General features: G+C 38.0%; 2 protein-coding genes across 2 annotated transcripts; both read right to left on the bottom strand.

Annotated features, from left to right (window-relative positions):
• Window positions 1–20,472: 20,472 nt before the first annotated feature.
• LOC104121215 (transketolase, chloroplastic-like) lies at window positions 20,473–21,359 on the bottom strand. The gene has a single exon (XM_009633155.4). It carries the CDS (start codon window positions 21,120–21,122, stop codon window positions 20,616–20,618), a length of 507 nt encoding a protein of 168 aa, XP_009631450.1. The 5' UTR covers window positions 21,123–21,359; the 3' UTR covers window positions 20,473–20,615.
• Window positions 21,360–21,590: 231 nt separating this feature from the next.
• On the bottom strand, window positions 21,591–24,064 carry LOC138897234 (uncharacterized). The gene is made up of 5 exons (XM_070183197.1): window positions 23,779–24,064; window positions 23,352–23,734; window positions 23,005–23,079; window positions 21,735–22,685; window positions 21,591–21,689 (listed from the first exon to the last, which is right to left on the bottom strand). The coding sequence occupies exons 1-5, from the start codon at window positions 24,062–24,064 to the stop codon at window positions 21,591–21,593; spliced, it is 1,794 nt and encodes a 597-aa protein (XP_070039298.1).
• Window positions 24,065–27,652: the final 3,588 nt, after the last annotated feature.

A 27,652-nucleotide genomic window follows, 5' to 3' on the forward strand; every position in this document is an offset into this window, starting at 1 on the left:
ATAAAAAATGCATATTAGTTGTTTTTAATGTGCTCTATGTTATTTTTTGTGATTGTTTTTCGATTTAACTAATTTGTTATTTTTTATCCGAACTATAGTATTAGTGTGCTAAAAATAATTAGTAAAATAGAGAAATTATTATTAGTTGTTAAAAAATATATTAACTAGTTACTTTTTATTGTGGTATATGTATTTACGTGATTTTTTGGTGATTAAATTTATTTGTTTTTTTATCCGGTTTAGATTATTTATTTGCTAAAAGACTAGTAAAATAGATAAATTTTTACTTTAGTTCCCTGTAGTGGTATCTTGTGGCCTAATGTAGTGCTCGTATTTGTAATGTAGTACCCTTTTAGCGTAGTAAAATATAGTGCCCTTTAGCGTAGTATCCTTGTAGTTATTGAAATTAATCATTTAAGTAGCTCTTAAACCCAAAAAATACGTCAAAAAAGCTGATAGTTCAAATACAAACTCTCTTCAATTCTAGTCAACAAATGTAAGAAAATAACATGAGAAAACAACAATATTTGTCAAACTAAGTATTGTTATATGAATATTTAATAATTAAATCCTGTATAGTTATGAAAATTAATTATTTAATTTTATTATTGTCAAAAATAAGTGAGTAACAAACAAACATATAAAATAATAAAACTAACATATAAAATAACAAACTAACATATACAATAATAAACTAACATATAAAATAATAAACTAACATATAAAATAACAGACCCGTTGAGTGATAAATCGGGGAAATTTTCTCATCATGAACACAAGAATTCAGGATACCTTGGTGCTACTGGGCCTCAAATATTGAGTCCGGAACCAAAATGTGAATATTTAATAATTAAATCCTGTATAGTTATGGAAATTAATTATTTAATTTTATTATAGTCAAAAATAGGTGAGTAACAAACAAACATATAAAATAATAAAACTAACATATAAAATATAAATTTTAATATTGAAAATGTATCAACCTAATTAACAATATAGTAAAAATATCGAATAAAATTTAATATTAAAGGTATTGCAATATATTTAAGCAATGAAAAAGAAAAATAATGTAATTAATATTGTTCAATTTACAGTAGTCGTCTTGGAGGTTCCGCCTTTGCATCCCGGACCTGCCTCGCTAGAGCTACTGTTGCTACAAGCCGAGCATAGGTCTTCCTACATATGGGAGGGACAGTAATTGGCCCAGACGTTCCGCGCCAGAAGAGTAGACGATATGTGGGACTTTCTTAGGGCTCACCATCTCCATCCCCGTATAGTCAAACGCCTTCAGGATACGGGTTTTTATAGGATTGTTGAGATCGACTGGCTGTAGCTGGATTGGTCGTTGATCACGGGTTTGATAGAGCGGTGGCGACCGGAGACGCACACATTCCATTTGCCCATTGGCGAGGCCACTATCACGCTTTAGGACGTGGAGGTTCTGTATGGGCTGCCGGTTGATGGACATCCTGTTGCTTTGCCGCATGCCATCAAAGAGTATACGGGTTTGCAGTACCTGGAGATGTTGCAGCGGCTCACCGATTTCCAGCCAGCGGATGAGGCTGCATTGTTTAGGGCTAGTCGTCTGCAAATGATGCCCATCCGTCTGCATCTGGAGGTGATGCATGCTGACATTACGGATGATACACCGGAGCTTTATATTAACCGGTACACGAGGTTACTGCTGCTGCTTATGTTTGGAGGAGTATTGCTCCAGAATACTTCGGGAAACCTAGTCAGCTTGAGATTTCTTTATCATCTTGAGCGGCTAGATGATTTACATGATTACAGCTTGGATGCTGCTGTTCTTGGTTACTTATACAGGCAGATGTGACGGGCGAGCATGGGCACCCAGCGAGACGTTGTCGGATTTTTGCCGCTGCTGTAGGTGAAAACATAGTCAAATACTCTCTTCATTATAACATACCTAGTAAAAATATACCTTAAATTTTACGTCCACATTGTATATTAGGTTTGGGCTTGGGAGCGGTTCCTATAGTTGCAGCCACCTCTACCACCTTTCGCTCCGGATGCACCACCTATGTTTCTCCCTTTAGCTAGGAGGTGGGTTGATAGGCGAGGATATGGACGTGAGTACGAGGCTCGACATAATCTCCCCTATTGCGGGGATTGTTTGGATTTGCTGGAGGGCGCACATGTAAATGTATACTTAAGTTTACTTGGCCTGACTTTATATGTGTTGCGTATACTCACGGTTCCTATCTTTACTTAATAGTTCATTTGGAGGCCATACAATGAGGAGCTAATAGCTGGTTTGCCCGATTATTGCTCGACCGACCAAATTATGTGGAGCTCTTCCGTCCTATTGATGTGTCTCGATATTGTCGAGCATCATACCACCGAGCTAGTCCTTTGCCAATTTGGTTGACCGCAGCTTGTACCTCCACCGCCCGCTTGGCATACGACACATTACCAGCGGGATGATCGTTCCAGGGTGGACCAGACATATGTGCCATGGCTAGAGGCGCAGATCAATACTTGGGACCGGCGACATGACCTGATTTCGCCCCCATCCACCTAACTGGACGGATGGTGAGCATGAGTATATGGGATGTTACCGCAGCGTTACCCGACTTTTCGTCAGAAATCCCGTTCATCGCGCTGGCGGTCGGTACGTGCTATACACCGAGAGGCACGAGGCACTGGTGTGTTATTTGGTATACTTACTTATAACGTTAACCTAGCATTCCGTAATTAATATTTTACATGTTGTGCTGGATATTGGCCTACATTTATTCTACCAGTTGGGACTGCGGATGCAACAGCATACCGGTAAGGGAGCAACCGCTTTACACGAATATGGCCGGCAGCTTACAGATCTGGCTTCCCGGACATTGAGGCGAGCCCGAGATGATAAGCGTTTAGGATACGAGGCTGATTATGTGGTGCCAAAGCAGTACCATCGTGGGCCAGTAGTGGAGCCGGAATGTGGTCGACGTGGCAGGCGTGCCCAGAGAGGAAGGGATGTCCCATGAGGTAATGGGGGTCGGCGAGGAGGTAGTCCCCAGCAAGGGGGCGTTGAGGCACCTGTTGAGGATGTTGGAGTTGATCAGCTGGGTGACCACTATGAGCCAGACCATGCTCCTAGTGATATGCCGTCATTCAGCCTTCAGCTTACTCCAGGGACTTTGCAGGTGACACCGTCAGCTCTATTGTTGATCGCAGGCACGTTCATTACGCGACAGGAGTGGGATCAGTATTTTCCTGGTCCTCTAGATCCATCGACGGTTGCTGATGATCGTCCGACACGGGATGTGGATAGTGGGCGCCGACTGAGTTATGGCTCATAATCAAGGGATGCTGAGGATCTTTCACAGGCGCATGTTTGTTTGTATTACTATTATTTATATTTGTTTTTATCTCATTGATTAGTCATAAATATCTAAAGCCTTTTTTTAAGGCATCATCCTCGCCCGTCACGGAAGACACTTTGTGCGATACTGACATGGCTGAGACGAATAATTATATTCAGGAGCCCGCCGAGACCATGGTAAGACAATTTAAATTTTTGTGACTTAACACGTACATTACTAATATATATTTCATATACTAAAATATCTTATTATTCTGTAGATTACTGCTGGACCGACGGCCCCTTCTACCGAGCCTGCTAGCCCTACTGACGATCATGCTGTAGCGCATCCTCCGATAAAGAGGCGACGTGATGAGGATGATCCTGATAGTGTAGCCGGGCAGGATGGGATGCGCCTCAGGCCAACGGCTGCTTTAAAGCATACAGGATGTGGGACACATTGACTTTTTTTGATTTTATGTACATATGGCATTTAGTAAATAATAGCAACAATTTTTATTGTTTACATTATATGCGCATTATGTTTTTATTTCTCGGGTTCTTTGTTATTTTAATACTACAATGCATACACAAACATAGCAACTTAACATAATTTAAATTCGGTACAACTAATGAAAATACATGACACGGAAAATATAAAGATAAAATACTACACTCAACACATACATGTGTTTGTTTAGTCACTATCGCCCATTATTCTCTGCTTCAACCACTTTAATTTTCTCTTTCAACCTATTTTTTTCTTCTTCCGTCTCTTTTAGTTTCTCCTGCACTGCTGCAATTTGTCATTGCATTTTAAAGATCTGGAGTTCGTATTCACCGATCATAATCCAAACATACTGCAAACATGATTTGTAGTATTTCTAGTTAATGGGTTCATCATACCATTTTTCAAATCTACATTGATTTCCGTCCTACCAATGGAGATTATAACACAACACTATTAGTTAATATTTTATATAAAAATTATTAACACATATTTTTTTCAAAACGATAACTTACAAGTTGTTGACATATCCAGCGTCTGCGCCCAACATTACTATTTGACCAACATGGCTTCAAAATCGCACGTTTGCCACAATAACACATTGGTACGTCATTGCGTCCAGACATTTCTTAATGCAAGAAAAATGAAAAGCTTATGGAAAGTTTTTCTATTTGTTTGGGTTAAGCGCAGATAGTAACTAAAATGCGCTAGTTATTTATAGGCAACATAAATCACATAACGTGGTATTTCACAGCGCTATGTTTCGCGTGATAATGATTCTTTAGGGTACAATACAGCTTTTTTCCAGAAGATAGCTTTTGCAGAACAATAACTTTTTCAGGTCGACAGGACAACACACATAATGTGGTATTTCACCGCGCTATGCTTCGTGTGATAATGATTCTTTCGGGTACAATACAGCTTTTCCAGAAGATACCTTTTGCAGAACAACCTTTTCAGCTCGACAAGACAAAACACATAACGTGGTATTTTACCGCGCAAAACAACTTAACGAAGAAATATTTCAGAAGATTTGAGAATATTTATGAATGGATTTTTACAAAATTCTTAAACTCTTTAAATAAGGCAAAAACCAGTCCGGGGGTACAATTGTTTGAGGTATAGTGCCTTAAATATGGGCGATATACCCAGTTGAATTATTGTTATGTCAGTTAAGCCCAGAAGAATTATTGGTGGGCCCACATAATATATATAACACCTTTCAAAAGGGCTTTATATATATAGCGCCTTTTAAAAGGGCGCTATACTTAACTGGGCAAACGACCGTTAAGCTATAACACCCTTTAAAAGGGCATTATATATATTATTGTTACAAGTTTATTTTTTCACACATTTTGGTTCTTTGAGTCCAAAAGAACTATATTTTAGTTCCGGACTCCCTTTCTACTTGTAGTCACTCTCTTGCACAAAAACAAAACTCTCTTACATATTTTCACCAGCTACTTCTAGTCTAGCCCTTCTTCAACAATTGCTCCCAACTGTAATTTTCACGCAAAAAGGGAAAAGTAAGAAGAAAAAAACGTTAACGAGTTACAAGGAGGATATCTTCTTCAAAATCTTTAGTTGAATTGCTACCATATGCTACAGGATTTATCTTTTTATTCACTTTACTGAGAATAGTTGCAGCAAATTTTATGGGCTTTATATTGCTCTACATGATAACTTTTTTTAACTGCAAAGTCATGATATTATTACCACTTAATTATCAAAATTACAATTTGAGAAAGTGGGATGTAGATTTTTACCTTCTAATACAAGATGTTACTAGAAACAAATGAAAATTCAGCATACTAATACTGTACTATATTTTGTCCTAATCAAAAGTGGTAATAAGGCTGAGTAGTTCAAAGACAACCACATTTGATCTTCTCTTCTGCACTAGCTCTGAAGGAAGGAAATTGCCATCTGTCAGTATTTAGATTTTAGCAAACCTCTAATATGTCTAGGTATAGAATCAAAATATTTGCGTATGTACACTTCATCCAGTTGATGGCTCAACCGTCAATAAAAATGAGATGAAAATTAAGAAAGATCAAGGTTCCAAATCCTATCTGAAACAAAATATATTTATGCTAAGTGATTTAATTCCTTTATATACCTTCTGTTATTAAAGTAACAAATGTTCAGTGAAATAATGAAATAGTTGAGGTGTTGGTATTCCCATCTTGGACACTAGTGTTATTAGAAGAGAGAGGGGATATGCTAAAGCTATGATGTTTTTAACTTCAATACCACACAAGAGGGGTGATTTGTGTGGTACCCAATTTTTTGCCTAAACTGATTATAGAAGGACCGGGTTCTTCTATGTATTTCTTAACCTACTATTGCTAAAACAATAAATACGGAAAGTAAAGAACACAAGTATTTTACGTGAAAAATACCTGGCTCAAAAGGTGAAAAAACCACAACCTACTTCCCAGTAGGATTTTTCCAAACTCTTCAATTAAATCACTAAGCCAAAAACTACATTTACAAAACACTTTTATAAACCTAGGATTAACTCTAATTCCGTTGTGGCAAACAGCCTCTAACTGTTGCGATAACTTCATGTTAACTCTAACTTGAATACTATGAGTACCTATTACAATTGCCTCTGGATAAAGCTGAAAGGTACAATATGAAAACACCTACTACAATTGAACTATAATAAAAGATAGACACTTGGAGCTGGTTCTTCTATCTGGTTCATGTAGCTTCAGGTTTGCACACTTGAATCACACACGAATTGCTTGCAAAATGCCTTGCTATTTTGCTCTCAATTCACGTTTAACTTCTGCTTTTGTGCATCCCTGTAGAATGAGAACATCCTGCAATTTATAGAGTTAGTAGAGTAGAAAATAACTAGAGTTCTAATGCTACTCTTCCTTGGTGGAAGAGTTCTAGTTGATCTCAACTTCTAACTCCTCCCTTATCTTGGATAGTGTTCTCTTTGATTAAGAAGTCCTTCTCCTTATCAATTATGCAACTTTTTCGATCAGGAGATATCAATTATACCAAGTTAAGCTTATTTCCTTCACGTGCATCCCATATGCTCGAATCTGCCTGTGTCTATACACACAAGGGATGGACCTGGTTCATGCCTGAGCTTCCTTTGTCAATTTTCAAAACAAACCTTCACTTGGGCCAACAGATTCCCCCTTTTTGATGATGACAAACTCTGTGCTTTTTCATAAGCTTAGGTCTGTTTCAACTTAGCTCAACATTAACACAATGTTAGAAACATTTTCCCTTTTTATCACTTATCATCAAGGACCAGGTACATTAGGTTATAAACATCATTGTTCAAAGTGTAAAGCACAACCTTTTTTCCCCCCTTTTGGCATCATCGAAAAGTTGCATAAATAAGTAAGATAACTAGATTTTAAAACTTACTCATAGCCACTGGGGCTACTTCAAATGTAATCATGGGTTAATCATCATAGATCAAGCTAAGAATTTTAACCATCAAAGAAATAAACAAACAGTTAGAGCAAAAGACAGTGAATTTCATTGATGATTGATAAGATTCTACACAAAGCATAAGAAGAAATAAAAATACTGGAAACATGAGTAAAAAAAACAAAACAAATCCCGAACTGGGTCACTGGTTTATCTACATTAGGCTAGGAGGCTTAAGGCTGGGAAGAACTAGATGCTTGGTTTTTGGCATGGAGGAGTTTCAGCATATTCTGAAGAATGCTATCATTCTTATCCTTTTCTCTTGCCAGCTCAGTTTTAAGAGCATGTCTCTCAGTCTCCACCTCTGCCAACCTCTTCTTCAGCCTCTCAATCTCAGCATCCTTAGCCCCACTTTCTTGCACCAAGGCTCACACTTTGCTATTCACTGGTACCTTCTTGGATGAACCAAGTTCTTTAGGAGTGGCATTGACTTCATAGTCACAAGAAAGCATCGTATTTTTCCCAAAATGATCCTTGCTTATACCAACCTCCCACTTCATCATAGGTACCTTAAAATGTGCAAGTACAACTGTGAGAATAAAGCCGTAAGGAATGGCATGAGTCTTGGTGCTATTTATAACCCTATCAAGAAGCTGAATTATAAATCCAGGCTAATTAATCTGCCTCTAACTATCCAAACACTCCATGAGGACCAAGTCCATGAAGTTTGCAATGTGCCTCCTTTCCTGTCTTGGCATAATACATTTGTTGACAAATTCAAATAGCACTTTGTGGGGTGGCTTCATCTCACTCTTGTACACAGCCTTGGGCTCAACTTCCTCCTCATTATCACTGAATTTTTTGGTAATGGCAAGGGCAGTAGGAAGATTTTCTAGTCATGGCCACTTAAGTTTTGTATAGTCATTGTACCCCTCAGCAGGTACACCCAAAATTTTTCCCAACTCCTTCACATCAAAGGAGACTTGCACTCCTTTCATTATACTGGTAACCCTTCCATATTTCACCTTACCATTTGCCATAAACTCAATAATTTCATTCCTGGCCAACTTGCCATCCATCTGAAGGACCATGTCCTTCTAGCCTTGCAATTTCAACTTCTCCAAAAGCAACACCATTCCTTGCTCCTCCAAGTCCCTGAGGAGTTTACCCTTCAAAATTGTCCTCTTGCCAAACTTGGCCATCTTGTCTTTCTTAGTGTCAGAATCATCTTCTTCCTCTCCACTCCATTCCTTTTATTCAACATTTTTCACTTGTTTTAACTTCACAGCAGACCTTGTTCTTTTTGCCAAGGTGGATGGTTCAACAGACTTTGACTCTGAAACAGACTTCTTAGTGGAAGTCTTGGCTTTCTTGGCTTTGGGAGTCAGAAACTCCACTTCTTCAGTGTCTTCTTCATCATGAAGGACCAGATCCATCTCATCAATATCAACAGCCTCAACAGGCTCATCCATCTTCTTCTTTCCCTTAGCAACTACTTTTCTTCTACTTTCTTCTAAGGCTTTCTGCAGTTTTGCCTCATTCTGCTTTATCTGATTTCTTGTGGCTCTTCCTGTTGTGGGAGGAATTTCAACAGTAATAGAAGAGGCATCCTTCCTTTTCTTGTTTGCCCTAGCAGTGCCATGGATTTTAGCCTTTGAACTTCCTTTCTTCTTTGGATTATAGCTCTCAGTCACTTTCTTCAGTAGGTCTGTGAGGGTTTCCTCTACAGATGAACCAGGCTCATCTCTATTTTTCCTAAGTTGAACAAGCCCTTCAGCAGCTTCGCCAGACCCACTTCCTCCTGTTTTCTGTACACTCTCGTTTACTCTACCATATTTCTCTTCTCAAACAATCATTGCACCTGTGTCTTTGGTTAAACTTACAGGAGTGGGTGAAGGATCAACCACTCTTTTACCCTTCCCCCTCACAGCACTCCTAACTCCCTTGCTCTTCTTTTCTTTTCCCTTTTTATTTTTACCACCAACTTCTGTAGACTCATTAGTTTCAACACCTGCTATTGACCCTACCAGTACAAACCTATTCTCCAAATTCGTATCAACTTCAGAAATTGTCTCAGGAGTAACTTTAGGGCCAGAAGATACATGTTCAGTTTCAGAAGAAATAATTTATTCTACCTTAGTAGCAGATTTAAATGAGTTTTTAGATTTCTGAGGTTCCTGGACCTGGCTATCCTTCAATTGTTTATCTAATTTCATAGATAATGCACTCCCTGCCACAGTTTTGCGAGCAAGAATCTTAGTTCTTCCTTTCTTAGACAGAGATGTGGCTGAAGGTGTGATAGATGGTGTGTGTGTGATTTCCTTGGGTGGGGATGAAGGGTTTTCAGGAGTGTTGGCCATTTTTGTGCTTGGTTCTAGAATAAAAGAGAAGTAGACTGACTTTTAGAAGTCTAATCAAACTGAATTTCAGGTTTGAATAGACATTGGAGTCTATCCCTAGAATCTAGGTAATTCAATTCGGTTAGGAGTCTTTTGAACAGAACTGGTTCACTCGTAACAGATAAGTCCAAAAGCATTTGGAATTAAGTAGGACTCTTCTCATGATCCAAATATTCTTATTTTAAATTATGCAGAGTGTAGAAAACATACCGAGTGATCTTGATGAACCAGGTTCTTCACTGAGAATTCTCTTGTGTAAGTCTAAATTTGCCAAAATAGAGAAAATATCATTAGAGATTAATGAGTCATTTTAGCACATGGAACAAGAGTATACTATTGAAAGTATGAGACTGAGCAAAATTTAATCAAATTATATACACAATTTACAGATTTTCTAACCAAAAATGTTTTTCATTTTTTTTAATTGTGAATTTTGAATTGGTCCTTTTAGGTGATCTTAATCATCCCTAATTCTAACATGTTCCTTTCAAAGTGATCTCTACTTAGGGATTTTGTGAAGATGTCAGTTATTTTCTTGTCATTAGCATAAAATTCCACAGTTATCAAACCCTTTTCATAGTTATCCCTCAAAAAGTGATGCCTAACATCTATGTGCTTAGTTTTCTTGTGATGAATCGGGTTCTTGGTCATACTAATTGCACTAGTGTTATCACAAAAAATGGGGATACAACCAACATCAATTCCAAAGTCCATTAATTATTGTTTGATCCACAACAATTGAGCACAACATGAAGCAACAACAATATACTCAGCTTCAGCAGTAGATAAAGCCACTGAATTTTACTTTTTGGTAGCCCAAGACACAAGACATGAGCCGCGAAAGTGTGCCATACCTGAGGTGCTCTTCCTATCCACTAGAAAACCTACATAATCAGCATCAGCATATCCCACTAGATTGAAATTACTACCTTTTGAATACCATAGACAGAGATCAGTGGTGCCTTTTAGATATCTCAAAATTCTCTTGACAACAGTAAAGTGAGACTCCTTTGGATTTGCCTGAAATCTTACACAAAGGCCTACGCTGAAAACAATGTCAGGTATACTAGCAGTAAGATACAACAATGAGCCAATCATTCCTCTATACAACTTCTGATCAACAGATGAACCAACTTTATAGCTATTGCAATAGGAGTGTCAATTTCTTTGGAATCTTTCATTTTAAACCTTTTAAGCAACTCTTTTACATACTTCTGCTGATGGATCATAGTTCTACTTGAATTTTATTTAATTTGTAAGCCTAAAAAGAAATTAAGCTCACCCATCATGCTTATTTCAAATTCACTCCCCATTAGTTTAGCAAATTCTTTACTTAACTTATCAGTAGTTGCTCCAAAGATTATATCATCAACATATATCTGAACTACCAAGAGATCTTTACCTTTTTCTTTCAAGAACAAAGTATTGTCAATTTTACCTCTCTTGTAGTCATGCTCAAGAAAAAACTTTGATAATCTTTCATACCATGCTCTTGGAGCCTGCTTGAGCCCATAAAGTGTTTTGTCAAGTTTGTACATATGATCAGGACTTTCCTTGCTTTCAAACCCCAGAGGTTGCTTGACAACCACTTCTTCCTTTAGATAGCCATTGAGGAAGGCACTCTTGACATCCATCTGGTGAAGGGTGAATTCCATGTAAGCAGCAAAGGCTATGAGGAGTCTTATTACTTCCAACCTTGCAACTGGAGAAAAGGTTTCATCATAGTCTATGCCCTCCTCTTGGCTATATCCTTGAACCACCAATCTTGCCTTGTTCCTTGTAACTGTTCCATATTCATCAAGTTTATTTCTGAAGACCCATTTTGTGCCAATTACTGATTTGTCCTTGGGTCTTGGTACCAGATGCAAAACTTGATTCCTTTTAAATTAGTTGAGTTTATCTTGCATTACATTTACCCAGTCTGCATCCTGCAAAGCCTCAGCAATATTTTTAGGTTCAATAAGAGATAAGAAAGCATCAAAAGTACAATTTTTTTTAATGAAGATCTGGTTTTGATCCCAGAGGTTGGATCAGTGATTATGTTCTCAATGGGATGAGAACTTTGATACTTGTAAGATTTTACAACCAACTGGTTTCCCTTTGATGTTCCTTCAATGCTTTGTTGATGTGGAACATGTTCATGGACAGGTTCCCTTGAGGTTTGAGAATCATTTCCTCTTTGTTCTATTCCCCCTGCCATGTTGCCCTGAGTGGAAGAACCTGTTCTATCACTTGTTCCTTCCTCTAGTGCATCTTCAGTCTGGGCTGTCATTTTATTTGAGTTTCTTACCAGCCCAATTGCTTCATCATCATGTTCCTGCCTCTCAGAAAGAATGTTAGTTTCATCAAAAACTACATGAACACTTTCTTCTACACACATAGTTCTTTTGTTATAGACCTTATAAGCTTTGCTATGTGAAGAATATCCTAAGAATACTCCCTCATCACTTCTGGGATCAAACTTACCTAGGGAGTCTTTACCATTATTGTGCACAAAGCACTTGCATCCAAATGCCCTAAAGTGGGATATGTTTGGTTTTCTCCCTTTAAGTAACTCATAGGGAGTCTTCTCTACAAGAGGTCTAGTCATGCACCTATTTATGATGTAGCATGCCGTATTTATAGCTTCTGTCCAGAAGCTATGGGGAAGTTTACTAGAAAGAATCATAGTCCTAGCCATATCTTCAAGTGTCCTATTCTTTATTTCAACTACTCCATTTTGTTGTGGAGTCCTAGGAGCAGAAACATTATGATATATGCCATGCTCATCACAAAATTTAGCAAATTTAGCATTTTCATATTCAGTGCCATGATCAAACCTAATTGATGCAAGTTGATTACCTAGTTGTTTCTTAGTTTTTTTAACAAAAGAAGTGAACATGTCAAATGCTTCATCTTTAGATATTAAAAATAATGTCCAAGTAAACCTAGAGTAATCATCAACAAGTACAATCACATATCTTTTACCACCTCTGCTTAATGTTCTCATTAGACCACAGAGATCCATATGGACCAGTTCCATCGTCCTGGTGGTGCTTACCACTTTCTTGCATTTAAAAGAGGATCTTACCTGCTTCCCCCTTGCACAAGCCTCACAAACTTTGTCTTCCTTGAACTTGATGTTAGGCAACCGTATCACCAGGTCCTTGGAAACTAATTTGTTGAGTTGACTCAGACTTGCATATCCAAGTCTCTTGTGCCAAAGGAGGGGATCATTGTCCAACACACTTAAGCAAGTGAGTTCATTTTTTGAAAGTGTGGAAAGATCTACAATATATATATTGTTCACTCTTTTTTCCTACAAAAACAATCTTGTCAGTGGTAAGATTAATCACAAAACATTTGGTGGAGGTGAATGCTACCAAGTTACCTCTATCACACAATTGTGATACACTAATTTGACTGTATATTAAGCCATATATCAAGTAGACATTCTAAATAGAGTGAGAATCAGTCTTACCTACCTTTCCAACCCCAATGATCTCACCTTTCTTCCCATTTCCAAAGGAGACATTACCTCCTTTGAGGTCCTCAAGTGAAAGGAACTGGTTCTTGCTTCCTGTCATGTGCTTCGAGTAGCCACTATCCATGTACCATATTTGGCGGCTCTTCTTCACTTGGACTTGCAAAAGGAAATCAGGGGTTAGTCTTAGGAACCCAAACTAGATTGTGTCCCTTTCTATAGGTAAAAGGATGAATCAGATTCTTTTTAGCCCAACTTGGTAGCCTATTCTTCCCTTGAACAAATTCTTTTTTCTTTTGGCTTGCCTTTTCTTTTGCATTGCATTCACTTTTATAGTGACCTGTTTTACCACAGTGAGTACAAATCGTGTTCTCAGGAAGTGTAAGGTACTTGCTTTTGGGATCCCATTTAGGTCGCATATTTCCAAAGCCAAGTCCTCTTCTATTGCTATTATGATGTTCCTATAGCCATGAAAGTACATCGGAAGACCTGTTCCATTTACAAGTTCTGTCTAGTTCATGCTTGACTTTGCCTAGATCCTCTCTCAAAATTCTAACCTGCTCATCCTTCTTATACAACTCATCTTTTAGTTTACCTACATTTTCTTCTAGAGTTAGTTGTGTGCAATCAGTTATCTTCTTACTTGTTCCTAATTTCTGTTTTAGGTTTTCAGATCTAAGTTCTAGGACATTTGATTCAAATGCATGAACCTGGTTCTTTAATGCAGTATTTTCACTTATAGTCTCACTAATCCTAAGTTCCAGGTTCTTACACTTTGCTTTCAAAATCACACATTCCTTAGACAACTGTTCGTTTTCATTGTTTACATCCTCAGATTCATCAATGAAATCTAGAAGTAATTCAGATAGCCTTTCTTTAGACAAAAAATTAATCTTGTCCTTGAGATGAACTACACTTACCTCAAATTCCTCATCAGATTCTCCAATGGCCATAAGTGCTTGTTCATCTCCATCTTCATCATTTGAGCTTTCATTTGAGCTTTCTCCCCAACCAGCAACCATAGCCTTTGTTGATCCTCTGTTCTTCTTGGGTCGAACCTTTTCCTTCTTCCTGTTTCTTCGTTCAACACTTTCCTTCTTCCATTCAATTTCCCATTGAGGGCAGTTCTTGATGTGGTGATCAGTCTTACCACACTTGTAGCATCCCTCATTGGTTTGCCTTTCTGGATCCTTTGATTTGCTGTAGCTTCCACTTCTTGAAGAACCTTTTCCTCTCTTTAGGTACTTCTTGAAGTCCTTTGTGATCATAGCCATTTCATCATCTTCTAGATTAGAACCTTCAGTGATTCTGAGTGTCAGGCTCCTTTCCTTCTTGGGTACATCCATCTTCATTGTTTGCCTTCTAAGTTCATAAGTAGTGAGATTTCCAATTAGCTCATCCAGCTTAAGAGTAGCAATATTCTTTGATTCCTGAATGGCAGTGATTTTGCTCTCCCAAGTAAATGGCAGAACTCTTGTCAAAATCTTCTCAACTCTGTCTTCTTCAGAAATAATCCTTCCAAGAGACTTAAGTTCATTTGTCAGTGTGGTAAACCTTGTATATATATCTTGGATGGTTTCCCCTTCCTTCATGGTGAAATTCTCATATTGAGAATATAGTAGTGTTCCTCTGGACCTCTTTACTTGAGGTGTTCCTTCATGGGCCACTCGCAAAGTGTCCCAGATTTCTTTAGCAATGATACAGCTTTGGATTCTAATGTACTCATCTGGACTGAGTCCACAAACAAGCAATTTCTTGGCTATAGCATTCTTCTCCCATTTCCTCAAGTCGTCAACAGTGCAGTCAGCTCTTATCTTTGCCACCTCTTCTCCTTCGGCATTTGTCTTCGTGGTAGCCAGTGGGCCATATGTGACAATGTCCCATAGCTCATAGTCTTCTCCTATGATGTGATCTCTCATCCTATTTTTCCACCAAGAGTAATACTGGCCGTTGAAAAGTGGTGGCCTAGCAGTGGATTGCCCTTCTCAGTTTCCAGGTGGTGCACTCATCTTGATCTTCTCCTAAGGTGTTAGCCTCTTCAAGGATAACCAACTCTGATACCAATTGATGTTTTTAACTTCAATACCACACAAGAGGGGGGGTGTGATTTGTGTGGTACCCAATTTTTCGCCTAAACTGATTATAGAAAGACCGGGTTCTTCTATGTGTTCCTTAACCTACTATTGCTGAAACAGTAAATGCGAAAAGTAAAGAACACAAGTATTTTATATGGAAAACACCTGGCTCAAAAGGTGAAAAGACCGCGACCTACTTCCCAGTAGGATTTTCCCAAACTCTTCCACTAAATCACTGAGCCAAAAATTGCATTTACAAAATATTTTTGTAAACCTAGGATTAACTCTAATCCCGTTATGGAAAACATCCTCTAACTGTTGCGACTACTTAAAATTAACTCTAACTTGAATACTCTGAGTACCTATTATAGTTGCCTCTAGATAAAGCTAAAAGGTACAATATGAAAACACCTACTATAATTGAACTAGAATAAAAGACAGACACTTAGAGCTGGTTCTTCTACCTAGTTCATGTAGCTTCAGGTTTGCACACTTGAATCACACACGAATTGCTTGCAAATTGCCTTGCTATTTTTCTCTCAATTCACGTTTAACTTCTGCTTTTGTGCATCCCTGTAGAATGAGAGCATTCTGCGATTTATAGAGTTAGTAGAGTAGAAAATAACTAGAGTTCTAATGCTACTCTTGCTTGGTGGAAGAGTTCTAGTTGATCTCAACTTCTAACTCCTCCTTTATTTTGGATAGTGTTCTCTTTGATTAAAGAGTCCTTCTCCTTATCAATTATGCAACATTTTCGATTAGGAGATATCAATTATACCAAGTTAAGCTTATCTCCTTCACGAGCATCCCATATGCTCGAATCTGCCCGTGTCTATGCACACAAGGGATGGACCTGGTTCATGTTTGAGCTTCCTTTGTCAATCTTCAAAACAAACCTTCACTTGGGTCAACAAGCTAAAAACAGAGTCCGGAACCAAAGTGTGGTTATTTTGGACTCAAGCGACGCAAATAGGTTTTAAAACAAAAATGGGCACCATTTTATATATAGCGCAGTTATTCACCGCGCTATACTTTAATAACAATTTTGTCCGTTAAGGTATAGCGCGGTGAATAACCGCGCTATATATAAAATATGACCCCACTAATAATTTATCTGCACTTAACTGACCCACCAATAATTCATATGGGTATAACGCTTATTATGCATGCGCTATACATCAAATAATTATACCCCCCAGACTGGTTTTTTTCTTATTTAAGGAGTTTCAGAATTTGGTAAAAATTCATTCAGAATGTACCTTCAAGTCTTCCAAAATATTTGTTCGTTAAGTTATTTTGCATTTTGTCATAATGCCCGAAGAGCAAAAAATTAGGGTTTCATTATATTGGGGGTGAGGTTGTGGCGAAGAATAACTCAATACACTATAGTTGTTCTCCTCAGTGTCATGTTAAGTTGCCACTTACAATGGAGTACGATAGATTGGTATCGTTGTTATGTAAAAAAAATGAGTGTGAGAAAACGTTCGGTGAATATTAAAGTAACCGGAAGATATCCGTATTCTGTTACTCCGCAAGGGGTTGCTTATTATGCTGAGTTTAACATCGAAGACGATGAAACTCTAACAGATTTTTTGAGGACTCCGGATGAACACCGGGAACTGCTTGTGATAAAAATATTGGAAATGTACATCAAGGCTGAAGACATTCGCAATAATGAGGTTCTGCAAAGTAGGGATATCCCTCAATCATCGGGTGGTTATTTTGGAGCTGTTTTAGCCGAACAGGTTCTGAGTGAAAGAGTTTGGCCTGATCTAAACTTATCTCCACGGGCGAATGGGGAGCGAGGACATAATTTCTCCCCAAGTTTACATAATCCATAAGCCGAGTGGTAAACTTTAATTTTCCTTTGTGTTACGATATTTATTTTTATGTATTGAATTTGTATTAACACTCATATATTCCACAGGGGGTACCAACCAGATATGAATTTTACAAGTTATGAACCAACGGACAGTTGGAATATGCCTAGTTTTAGTGTGTTGGATCATGGTGGTCCATCCGGGAGTCATCACCCACAGGATAATATGCATCATGAGATATTAACACATTATGCTTTGTAAGTGAAGTGATAAAGTTTATATGTAAAGTTTGGATGAAATTGAGAAACTTATTATTTTATTGGTTGTGCAGTGAAAATGAGCAACGTGAAGGTCATGTCCTTACTCAATTGTCCGAAGACGACATATTTAATCGGGATCTGGAAGATGCGCAGAGTCAGGAAGATGATAGTGATTATGACAACAATGCTGACGAGTCTAGAGATGACACACCCTTCCCTGATGAGGGTGACAGTGATGAGGACGAGAATAATGAACCTGATTTGACGAGGGAGCATGCTCCACCTCCCGTTAGACCAAGAGTGTACGAGTCTCATGTGTCGTTTCATTCAAGGGATGTTCCCTACCTTGATCAGTTGCCAAGTATGCCAGATGTCGATGCCCTCACAAGGGATCTTGATGAAATTCAGACAGCAATGTGGGAAGAATCTAGAGCAACGGTATTGTCAAAGGGCATGCTTTTTGCTGATAAAGTGCGCCTAAGCAGGGCGATGCGAATGTACAACATAAAAGAGTATCATGAGATCGTGGTTCATGAGTTCTCTCCGGAAGTATACAAGGTTATTTGTCATAGATAGTTTCAAGGTTGTAGTTGGATGCTGCATGCGAGAAAATTGAAAAGAAATATGTGGATTTTGGGGAAATACATTGGTACCCACAATTGTAAAATAGACACATTCAGTGGGAATCATTTTAACTTGAATGTTGACTTGATTTCTCTTGTCTTGATTCCACACATTGAAGCGTCCATAAGGTACAAGATCAAAGAGTGTATAAAATATGTCCACCAGGTATATGGATGTACCATTACCAAAAGAAAGGCATTTCTCGGGCGTAAACGTGCGTTTGAAATTGTTTAAAGTAACTGGGATAAGTCATTTTCCGTACTACCCAGGTACATGGCTGCATTGCAACACTTTAACCCCGGGACTGTTGTTGAATGGAAGCTTGAGCAGAGACCGGGAATACCAGAATACATATTCTAGGCATTTAAACCAGCCATTGATGGTTTTGTGCTTTGTCGGCCGGTAATATCCATAGACAACACTCATATCTATGGAAAGTATTTTATATATTAGTTTATTATTTTATATGTTAGTTTATTATTTTATATGTTAGTTAATTATTCTATATATTAGTTTATTATTTTATATATTAGTTTATTATTGTATATGCTAGTTAATTATTCCCTATGCTAGTTTATTATTTTATTATTCCATATGCTAGTTTATTATTTTATATCTTTGTTCCTTATTTTATATGTTAGTTTATTATTTTATATATTTGTTTATTATTTTATATGTTAGTTTATTACTTTCTATGTTTGTTTCTTATTTTATATGTTAGTTTATTATTTTATAACTATACATGATATAATTAATAAGTATTCATATAAAAATACTTAGTTTGACAAATATTATTATTTTTTTATGTTATTTTCTTACATTTGTTGACTAACATTCGAGAGAGTTTGTGTTTGAACTGTCATCTTTTTTTCAAATATTTTCGAGGTTAACAGATAATTAAATGATTAATTTTAATAACTACAAAGATACTACGCTAAAAGACACTACATTTTACTACGCTAAAGGGCACTACATTACAATTACAGGCACTACATTACAATTACGGGTACTACATTATAATTACGGGCACAACATAACACTAAAGGGCACTAAACAATAATAAAGTCACATATTAATATATGTACAATAATAAAATCTAAATAACATTAATTATTCATAAAATAATAATTTATCAATTTTACTAATCTTTTAGCACATAAATAATCTAATCCGGATAAAAAATAACAAATTAATTTAATCACAAAATAATTTAAGTTCAAATATAGAGCGGTTGTTCACCGCGCTATACCTTAACGGATAAAACTGCCATTAAGGTATAGCGCGGTGAATAACCGTGCTATATATAAAATGGTGTGGAAATGGCGTGGGATAGCTACTTTTTAGCATAATATTTATTTTTTATCCAGTATTTTTAATGCTGAGCAAAAACAACCACTACTCTATTAAAATTATTACGAAAAGATATTTTTACCCTTTTTTCATGAGTGTTGTGTAAATATTAAGGACATGGTGTCCTTAACATTTACACTGCACACATGAAGTTAAGGACACCATGTCCTTAATATTTACACTAACCATATGAAGTTAAGGACAAAATATCATTAATATTTACACAACACTCATAAAGTTAAGGACACGATGTCCTTAACATTTACACTGCACACATAAAGTTAAGGATACCGTGTCCTTAACATTTATACTACACATATGAAGTTAAGGACATGAGGTCCTAAAGTTTAACAACAGAAGGTGCAAATACAAGTTAAGGACATTATGTCCTTAACATTTACACTGCACACATAAAGTTAAGGACGCCATGTCCTTAATATTTACACTGCATATATGAAGTTAAGAACATGATGTCCTAAAGTTTAACAAGAGAAGGTGCAAATACAAGTTAAGGACATTATGTCCTTAACATTTACACTGCACAGATGACGTTAAGGGCATCATGTTTTTAATATTTACACTGCACATATGAAGTTAAGGACATGATGTCCTAAAGTTTAATAATGGAAAGTGCAAATACATGACATTTTGTCCTTAATATTTACAGAGCATACATGAAGTTAAGGATACCATGTCCTTAATATTAGCACAGGGGTATTTTCGTCCGGGCGGTTAAAAATATTATTAAGCACTGGCTAAAAAGTAAATACATTTTAAACAGTGGCTAAAGAGTAAAGACATCTCTAATTAGTGGCTAACCGTACACTTCCCCCTAAAATGGTGCCCAGTTTTCTTTTTAACATATTTGTGTCGCTTGAGTCCAAAAGAACCACACTTTGGTTTCGGACTCCTAAAATCATTATTCTAATTGAAGGGGCCGGGCCATCTCCAACCGCCTAGTACGTAGTACTGGCCTACAACAATCCAACAAAATAAGGATCTGACAAAAATAGCTTGAAGGACCACCCATAACTTTCACTTAAGTAATCACTCATCACTCAAGAGAAGTGGGAGAGGAGACAATGAGGACAGCCCAGAAAATTCAACTACCACATGTCAACCACATAACCAATGAATCCAAATAAAATTACGAACTCAACATATGTATGTTGTAAGTGTACAAGTTCAGGAGCATCGATGTGCCTAATTTCTGTCCTAATCTTGGATTCGTTCAGGTGGCTCAAATGAAGAAAAAGATGTTTCACCCTTATTTTAAATCTCAGGCGGCTGTGAACTGTGGCGAGAGTCCATTTGATATCGTTTCCACCATTTTATCACATCTCATAACCTAAATGAAATCAATTCAGTAGACCACCAGCAACCAAGAATGGTAACTAATAATGCCTAAGAAACTTCTTTAGCTGCAGCTACAACAACCTCTGCTTTAATACCAAATTCTTTGTATATCGTTCCGGCAGGAGCACTAGCACCGAATCCATCAATTCCAATGGCTTTTCCTTTATCTCCAACAATTTTCTGCCTCCCAAATGTTGATGCAGCTTCAATGCTAACTCTAGCTGTAACAGATTCTGGAAGGACACTTTCCTTGTAGTCAGCTGGCTGCTCATTGAAAAGCTCCCAACAAACAAAGGAAACAACTCTCACTGCCTTTCCTTCTTTCCTGAGTTCATCGGCAGCCTTGACAGCAATTTCTAACTCTGAGCCAGTACCGATCAAAATGACATCAGGTTTGTTGCCTGAAGAATTGTCTGATACAATGTAGCCACCCTTTGCTGTTCCTTCAATAGAAGTTCCAGCAAGTTGAGGCAACTTTTGTCGAGAGGGCAAGGATTGATGGTGTCTTGCTTCTGAGGACAGCCACCTTGTAAGCACCGGCTGTCTCATTCCCATCTGCTGGACGGAACATCAGAATGTTGGGCATTGCACGGAAACTTGCCAAGTGCTCAATAGGTTGATGGGTTGGACCATCTTCTCCTAGACCAATTGAATCGTGGGTCATAACATAAATAACTCCAGCTTCAGACAAGGCTGAAATTCGCATGGCTCCTCTCATGTAGTCAGTGAACACAAAGAAAGTAGCACAATACGGAATCAAGCCAGGGCTATGCGGTCAAACACAAATTTGATACTTATTCGTGTCCTTATTCGTAATTTAATACTTAAAAGCACTTTCTGAAAAGTTTGGTCAAACACAAATTATTTCTCAAAAGTGCTTTTCAGAGTGATTAGCCAAACACAAACTGCTTCTCTCCAAAAATATTTTTTCAAAAGCACTTTTGAAAAAAGCACTTGTCAAAATAAGCTGATTTCTCCAGCTTGGCCACGCTAGCGTCATTGGTTGTTTTGAACACAGATCGGTCACACTACTGGTTGCAAATAGGTATATTCCAATCCTAATTGCGAATCACACCCATTCCTTATGCTCTCTGAACTTGGATTCACCAGTTGCATCCTTATCTGCAACCAAAAAGGAGAAAAAGTCAGTGCATTGCATTAACCCACCAAGTGGCCGCTCATCTTTCTTGATTTTACCACTAAGTTGTCAACATAGCATTCAACATTCTTGTAGAGAAGGTCATCAAAAATATTCAGCATAGCCCTTTGGTAAGTAGCACCAGCGTTGTTCAAGCCAAAAGGCATTACCCTATAGAAATAAATATTCTTTGGGGTACGGAATGTCATAAGTTCTTCATCTTTTGGTGCCATGTGAATTTGGTTACAGCCTGATGAACCATCCATGAATGACATTGCCTTATACCCAGTGGTAGTGTCAATCATAAGCTTTGGAATAGGAAGTGGGAATTCATCCTTAGTGCATGCATTATTGAGATCCCTAAAGTCAACACACACTCGAATTTGGCCATTCTTTTTTCTCACGGTAACAATACTTGAAACCCATGTTGGGTATTTAACTTCACAAATAAATCCAGCTTCAATGAGTTTGTTAACTTCACTTTTGATCAAGGAAACCAAGTCCGGCCTAAAGCGCCTTTGGGCTTGCTTAACAGGACGGACGCCATTCTTGACTGCAAGGTGATGAACTGCTACTTTAGGGTCCAAGCCAAGCATCTCTTTGTAACTCCAAGCAAAGACATTCTTGAACTCCTTGAGTAACTCGATATTAGTGCTTTCTTCATCGATTGCTAGTAAAGCACTTAGGTAAGTGGGCCTTGGTTCTTCATCAGTGCCAAGGTTAACTTCTTTTAAGGCATCAATCGTTGCCTTCACCCCTTCTTCAAGTTCCGGGGAAGCATCTTTCGCATCCTCATCTTCTTGAGGATCTTCATCATTGAAAGATATGTGGTAACACGGTAAAACACCCTCCAATTTGTCATTATCCTCCATTAGAGATGGAACACCATTCTCGCCTTGTGCAGTAACATAATACGAAGAACCCATACTTTCTTCGTCTTTGCCATGTTCCTTAGTATAAACCACAGTATATGGCTTTACCTTCAGTACTTATTTATATGAAACCACAAGTTTTGTTTGTTGCCTCATTCTAGAAGGAACCAAACTTTGAAAACCTTAGAGATCTTCTAGATTCTGGGCAAAGCGGGTGTTCTTATGCTTTGATAATTTCTCTGGAACTTGTTCCCCTTCTTTAACGGACCCAATCTCTCAAATACGGAAGTCCTCATAGTTGATTTTCCATGTCGATCAAAGACAGAAGACCTGTTAGAAGTGGCAAATTCATATTTTATAGTGATATAATTATTGCTTGCCCTTCTTATAGAGATGCGAACCGGCGAAGGTTGCTTGTATCTCAGACCTTCACGTGGTTGCCTCGTAGCAGATTCCCTAATTTTGACGGCTCATTAGGATTATATCCAGCTTTTGCAAATATCTTGCAAGCATTAGGATCAAAGTCTTTATCTATACGCTTCGTATGAGTGCCACATTCTACGAATTATTTTGGGACACAAACCATGCAAGTAGCGTTGATGGCAACGCTACTGCCCAATTCCTTTGATCGGAAGAGTTAACTCCCTTAGCATATTGGTTTGGATGATCCTCCCTCCTCTTTCTTCTTTTTAGGGACATAGCGGAGCGCATGAGTTACTTTCTTATCGTGAGACACAACGTTCCCTTTATTAGATTTATTTGAGTTTGGGTTACCTCCTCAGTAACAACTTCGGTTTTGTCGGCAACCACCTCAGCTCTCTTAGTCGTGGACTCGTCATTCTTGACAATACCAGTTTTTAACTCCTTCACAATGCGGTTCTTCAAGTAGAACTTTATATCGGCGAAGTGTGATTCAGCCTCGGTGAATAGTTCGTCATCAGTAACTATCTTCTTCTCGACTTCTCCCTTGTAGTACTTCAAATATTCATGGTAGGTAGATGGAACCACTTTATTCTTATGTATCCAAGGCCTTCCAATCAAGACGTTGTATGAAGTCTTTGCATCGATCACATGCAACCATGCACTTGATTGCATATCTTCAATGGTGATCCCCAACCTGATCGCGCCTATGGCTCTTTTCCCCCTTGGTTGAATCCCTGAATAATTACACGACTTTTCGAGAATTTGTTCATGGGAATACCAAGTTCTTTCACAGTGCGAATTGGCAAGATATTCATTGAGGATCCTCCATTGAACAAAATTTGATTTACCCTTTCATCGTGCATATAGCCAACCAGGTATACTGGGCAGTTATGAGGAGTGTCACCAAGTATAAGATCGTCATTCGTGAACGTAACTTTTTCCTCGCAAGCATTAACTTCTTGAGGGATGGACTCAATGAGCTTTTCTGAAGATGGTGCCAACGGTAGGTCATCACTGTTTTCTTCCCCTTTGCCAGCATGGCAACAAAAAAGCCTCACTACCATCACGGAAAATCTTCATGCGAAACCAATTTGGCAAGAACTCCTCCAAGGTCACTAGATGTGTGGCTTTTGATGGTGGTACACCTCCACTTTTGCTTTCTTTAAACGCCTAAGTGGATTCTGTTTCTTTGGTCTTTTTACCATTATTTTCCTTGTTGGTTGTTCTTTTGATTCTTTTTGTGAGCCTCTTTTGTGGCGCCTTCGACGAGTCACCAATGTCCAACCTTCATCATCATCAGACTGATCAACTTCAACCTTGTTGTTCTCTAGTAATTCTTCATTTTTACTTTCTTTGAAACTACATAATTCGTCTGGACTGAATGAGCCAAAGGTGATAGAGACTTGGTTTGCGCTTGCTTTCTTATCTTCAAGCATGATTTTCTTTTCACGAGCTAAATCCATAACTTTGTCCTTGAAGACAAAGCACTTCTCCAGAGGATGGCTCACAAGTCGATGGTATTTACAGTAATTTGGGTCATTCGTTTTCCCAGCTTCATTTGGTCGCTTCATCTCCGGAAGCTCAATGAGATTTAACTCGAGAAGTTCTTCAAAAATAGTTGGAACATCAGAATCCAGAAATGGGTACTCCTTCTCTTGCATTTCTTTTAGAGTCAACTTTACACTTGGCTTATCTTGAAAAGAAGTGGACTTCGTGCTTTGCTTCTTGCTCACCTTCATTGTGAACTTCATAGGTGATGTGTTGACATTTATAGCTTCTTTGTTTTCAGACTTGGGTACAAACTTGCTCCATTTCTTGACTTCTTACTTGTCGTCCCCTTTGCGAGACTCATAGATAGGTAGCCTTACATTTCCAGCGGAGGCCATGCTTAACTCCATGTCATGGGCACGAGTCGCAAGTTATTCAAATGTGCTAGGCTTGATACCTTGCAAGATGTAGCATAGTCCCCAGTGCATGCCTTGGATGCACATTTCTATGCCAGAAGCTTCACTAAGCCTGTCTTTGTAGTTGAGGCTTGAATTCCTCCAACGATTGATAAAGTCGATAACTGGTTCACCATTTCATTGACGAGTATTTGTAAGTTCTATCATACTCACAGTACGTCTCGTGCTATAAAAATGATTGAGGAACTCTTGGTCCAGTTGATCCCAGTTATCAATAGATCCAGTCTCGAGGTCTATGTACCAGTCAAAAGTATTTCCTTTTAGCGAGTGGACAAACTGCTTGACAAGGTAATCTCCATAAGTCCTAGTATTGTTGCACGTCTCAACGAAGTGCGCCACATGTTATTTTGGATTATCTTTACCATCAAACTGTTGAAACTTTGAAAGTTGATAGCCCAACAGACATCTTCAACATATCGATTCTTGCAGTATACGACTTTGCGTATATAAGAGAGTACTTGGCAGCAACTTCATACTTATTTTTAATAGTTCCTTCAATGAATCCTTCAGTTGATCAATTGGAATCATCCTTTCAGATGAGACAAGGATAGCCTTAGCGGATGCTACTTGTCTTGGCGGAGAATCACTCTCTGGAACTTCTGGGATCTTTCCAGGTGTATGGGTAGATTCTTTTTCCATCAAGATTCCCACCCTGTCTGTTAGCTTGTCAATTCTAGAATATTGATTTTGCATGCACTTGGTCAAGCCAGCGATAGCTTCCGTCAAGTTTGCTAACTACTCCTCCACAGATGAAGCGTTTGTCACCATGGCTTGCATGATTGTTGTGGACGATGGAGAGTAGCATGGATTATCACACAGATTGATCCTCGAATAGCTCACACTATGCGGTGTAAGTGGGGAGGATCCATCGCTTGAAATATCACCATCTTCCTTCACAACAGAGTTCTTGGATCCGGAGAGGTCAAGCAAAGCAAGAGTTTTCTTATTCTTTTCAGCAACATTGCTTCCTCCTTTAGGTGCGTTCATAGATGATCTTGATCCTTTTGAGGATGAAGATCCAAAAATAAGGGTTGATACGGACGACACTTGTAGTGCTTGTTATCCTAAAGAGCTTGCTTTGCTCCTTGTAACTGGTCCAAAGCTTCCAAAGGTAACATCGAGGATATTTTTCACATCAGTGTAGAACCTGAAATTAGCAACCTTAGTGGAAGTTGATCTGGAGTTGATTTTCTTTGAAGCCATTTCGATGTTCTTAGACTTTGGTGATTGAAAAGTTGAGATTATAGGTAGAGAAAGTCCCACTGTGTGTGTCAGAATTTGTAGACAATAAATTTGCGTCAAGAAAATAATCGAGACTGAAAAATATTACAACAATCATAGTATTTGATTTCAAATAATATGAGTGTACAATCTCTATGAATCCTCTGATTCTTCTTTCCAATAGAAAATAAATTCAAAGGCTTTGATCTTGATCTTGAATCTATATTTTGTTTCCACGAACGATGATCTTGAATTCAACTAGCACGAACTTTGATTTGAACCTGTACTCCTTGAATCTTGATTTGTTCTTCGTTCTTGAGCTTGGACTTGATTTCTTGGATTTGAACTTGATTGATTGAAACTTGAAACTTATAGAGAAATTTGATGCGTTTGATCCACGAGCTCTTTCTTGCTTCTTGTTATAACTTCTAGTCTCTTTTCTGGGTTATGAAAACCCCAATTTATAGTTGTAGGAGGGAAGTGTTTCACAGAAGAAATCTTCACAAGATCGTCACATGAACCCTTTAGAATTTTGTGAGACAAGAAAGAGACTTTTTTCTGTTGAAGGAGGAGAGAATTCCTTTTATTGAACAGATACGACACACCGGTTTAGGAAGTCCTAACCGTTTTGTCTCTTCTTTTATTTTAATAAGATATTATACATATATAAATATATTTACTTATTAGACATGGACCGAGTAGGCCCATATGGGTGGCCCAAGTCTAATTTCTTTCAAATTTAGAATAAAATAATTCCGAGAGCTAAGAGGTAGTTACATGTATGTTTAAGCGCAGAAGCTAATAAATTTCAGCAGCCATGGAAGTTAATCAAAATGTGTGCAGTATACTCATGCATCATTGCCCATAAGCAGTCACTATAGTAACATAACAGAAATCAGTGGACATCATTCAGTAGGTGTATTACGCGGAGTAAGTACAGAGAAACAACTATAATTACAGCATGCAGACTTGGGCCTTTCATCAAATAGGTTATGCGCACATTCATCCTCACTGCCATTTCTACCATTACCCCATCAACGCTACCACAAATTCTACAAACGTAAAATTATTTACTTACATCCAAAGTATGATTTGAACATTTCGATTTGATGCATTATGGTCACAGAGGCGGTTATATAACTAGAGAAGTTAAGAAGTTCTAATTAAGACAAGTAAAAACTTTATGTAATAAATAAAAAATAACGGATCCGTACCAACTAATAAGGACTGGGTAAACTTCAGTCAATCCCAACAAAGGGGAACAAGGAATAGGTGCGAGAATTCTATGCTAATGCCCTTCAATTGGTCTGGATAGATGTAACTCCAAGTCATTTGCCTAGAATTCTCGCCCTATTTCTCGTTTCTTTGAAATAAAAAAAACGGCGTTGATTCATTTTCCTTTACAGCTTTGCCCTAATCTTCAGAAATTAAAGAGGATTGCTTCCTTTTATTGGCTCAAGTAGGGTT

Source organism: Nicotiana tomentosiformis, chromosome 8, assembly GCF_000390325.3.
Source record: "Nicotiana tomentosiformis chromosome 8, ASM39032v3, whole genome shotgun sequence".
Lineage (NCBI taxonomy): Eukaryota > Viridiplantae > Streptophyta > Magnoliopsida > Solanales > Solanaceae > Nicotiana > Nicotiana tomentosiformis.

Bases quoted from the DNA above. Each gene is read 5' to 3' on its own strand.
- LOC104121215 (XM_009633155.4), bottom strand. From the start codon at position 21,122: ATGGGAATGAGACAGCCGGTGCTTACAAGGTGGCTGTCCTCAGAAGCA.
- LOC138897234 (XM_070183197.1), bottom strand. From the start codon at position 24,064: ATGGTAGTGAGGCTTTTTTGTTGCCATGCTGGCAAAGGGGAAGAAAAC. The intron at 23,735-23,778 runs GTATTCCCATGA...GTAATTATTCAG, and splicing joins TCGCACTGTGAAAGAACTTG to GGATTCAACCAAGGGGGAAA. The intron at 22,686-23,004 runs GTCTGAGATACA...TAAGTACTGAAG, and splicing joins TACGAGGCAACCACGTGAAG to GTAAAGCCATATACTGTGGT.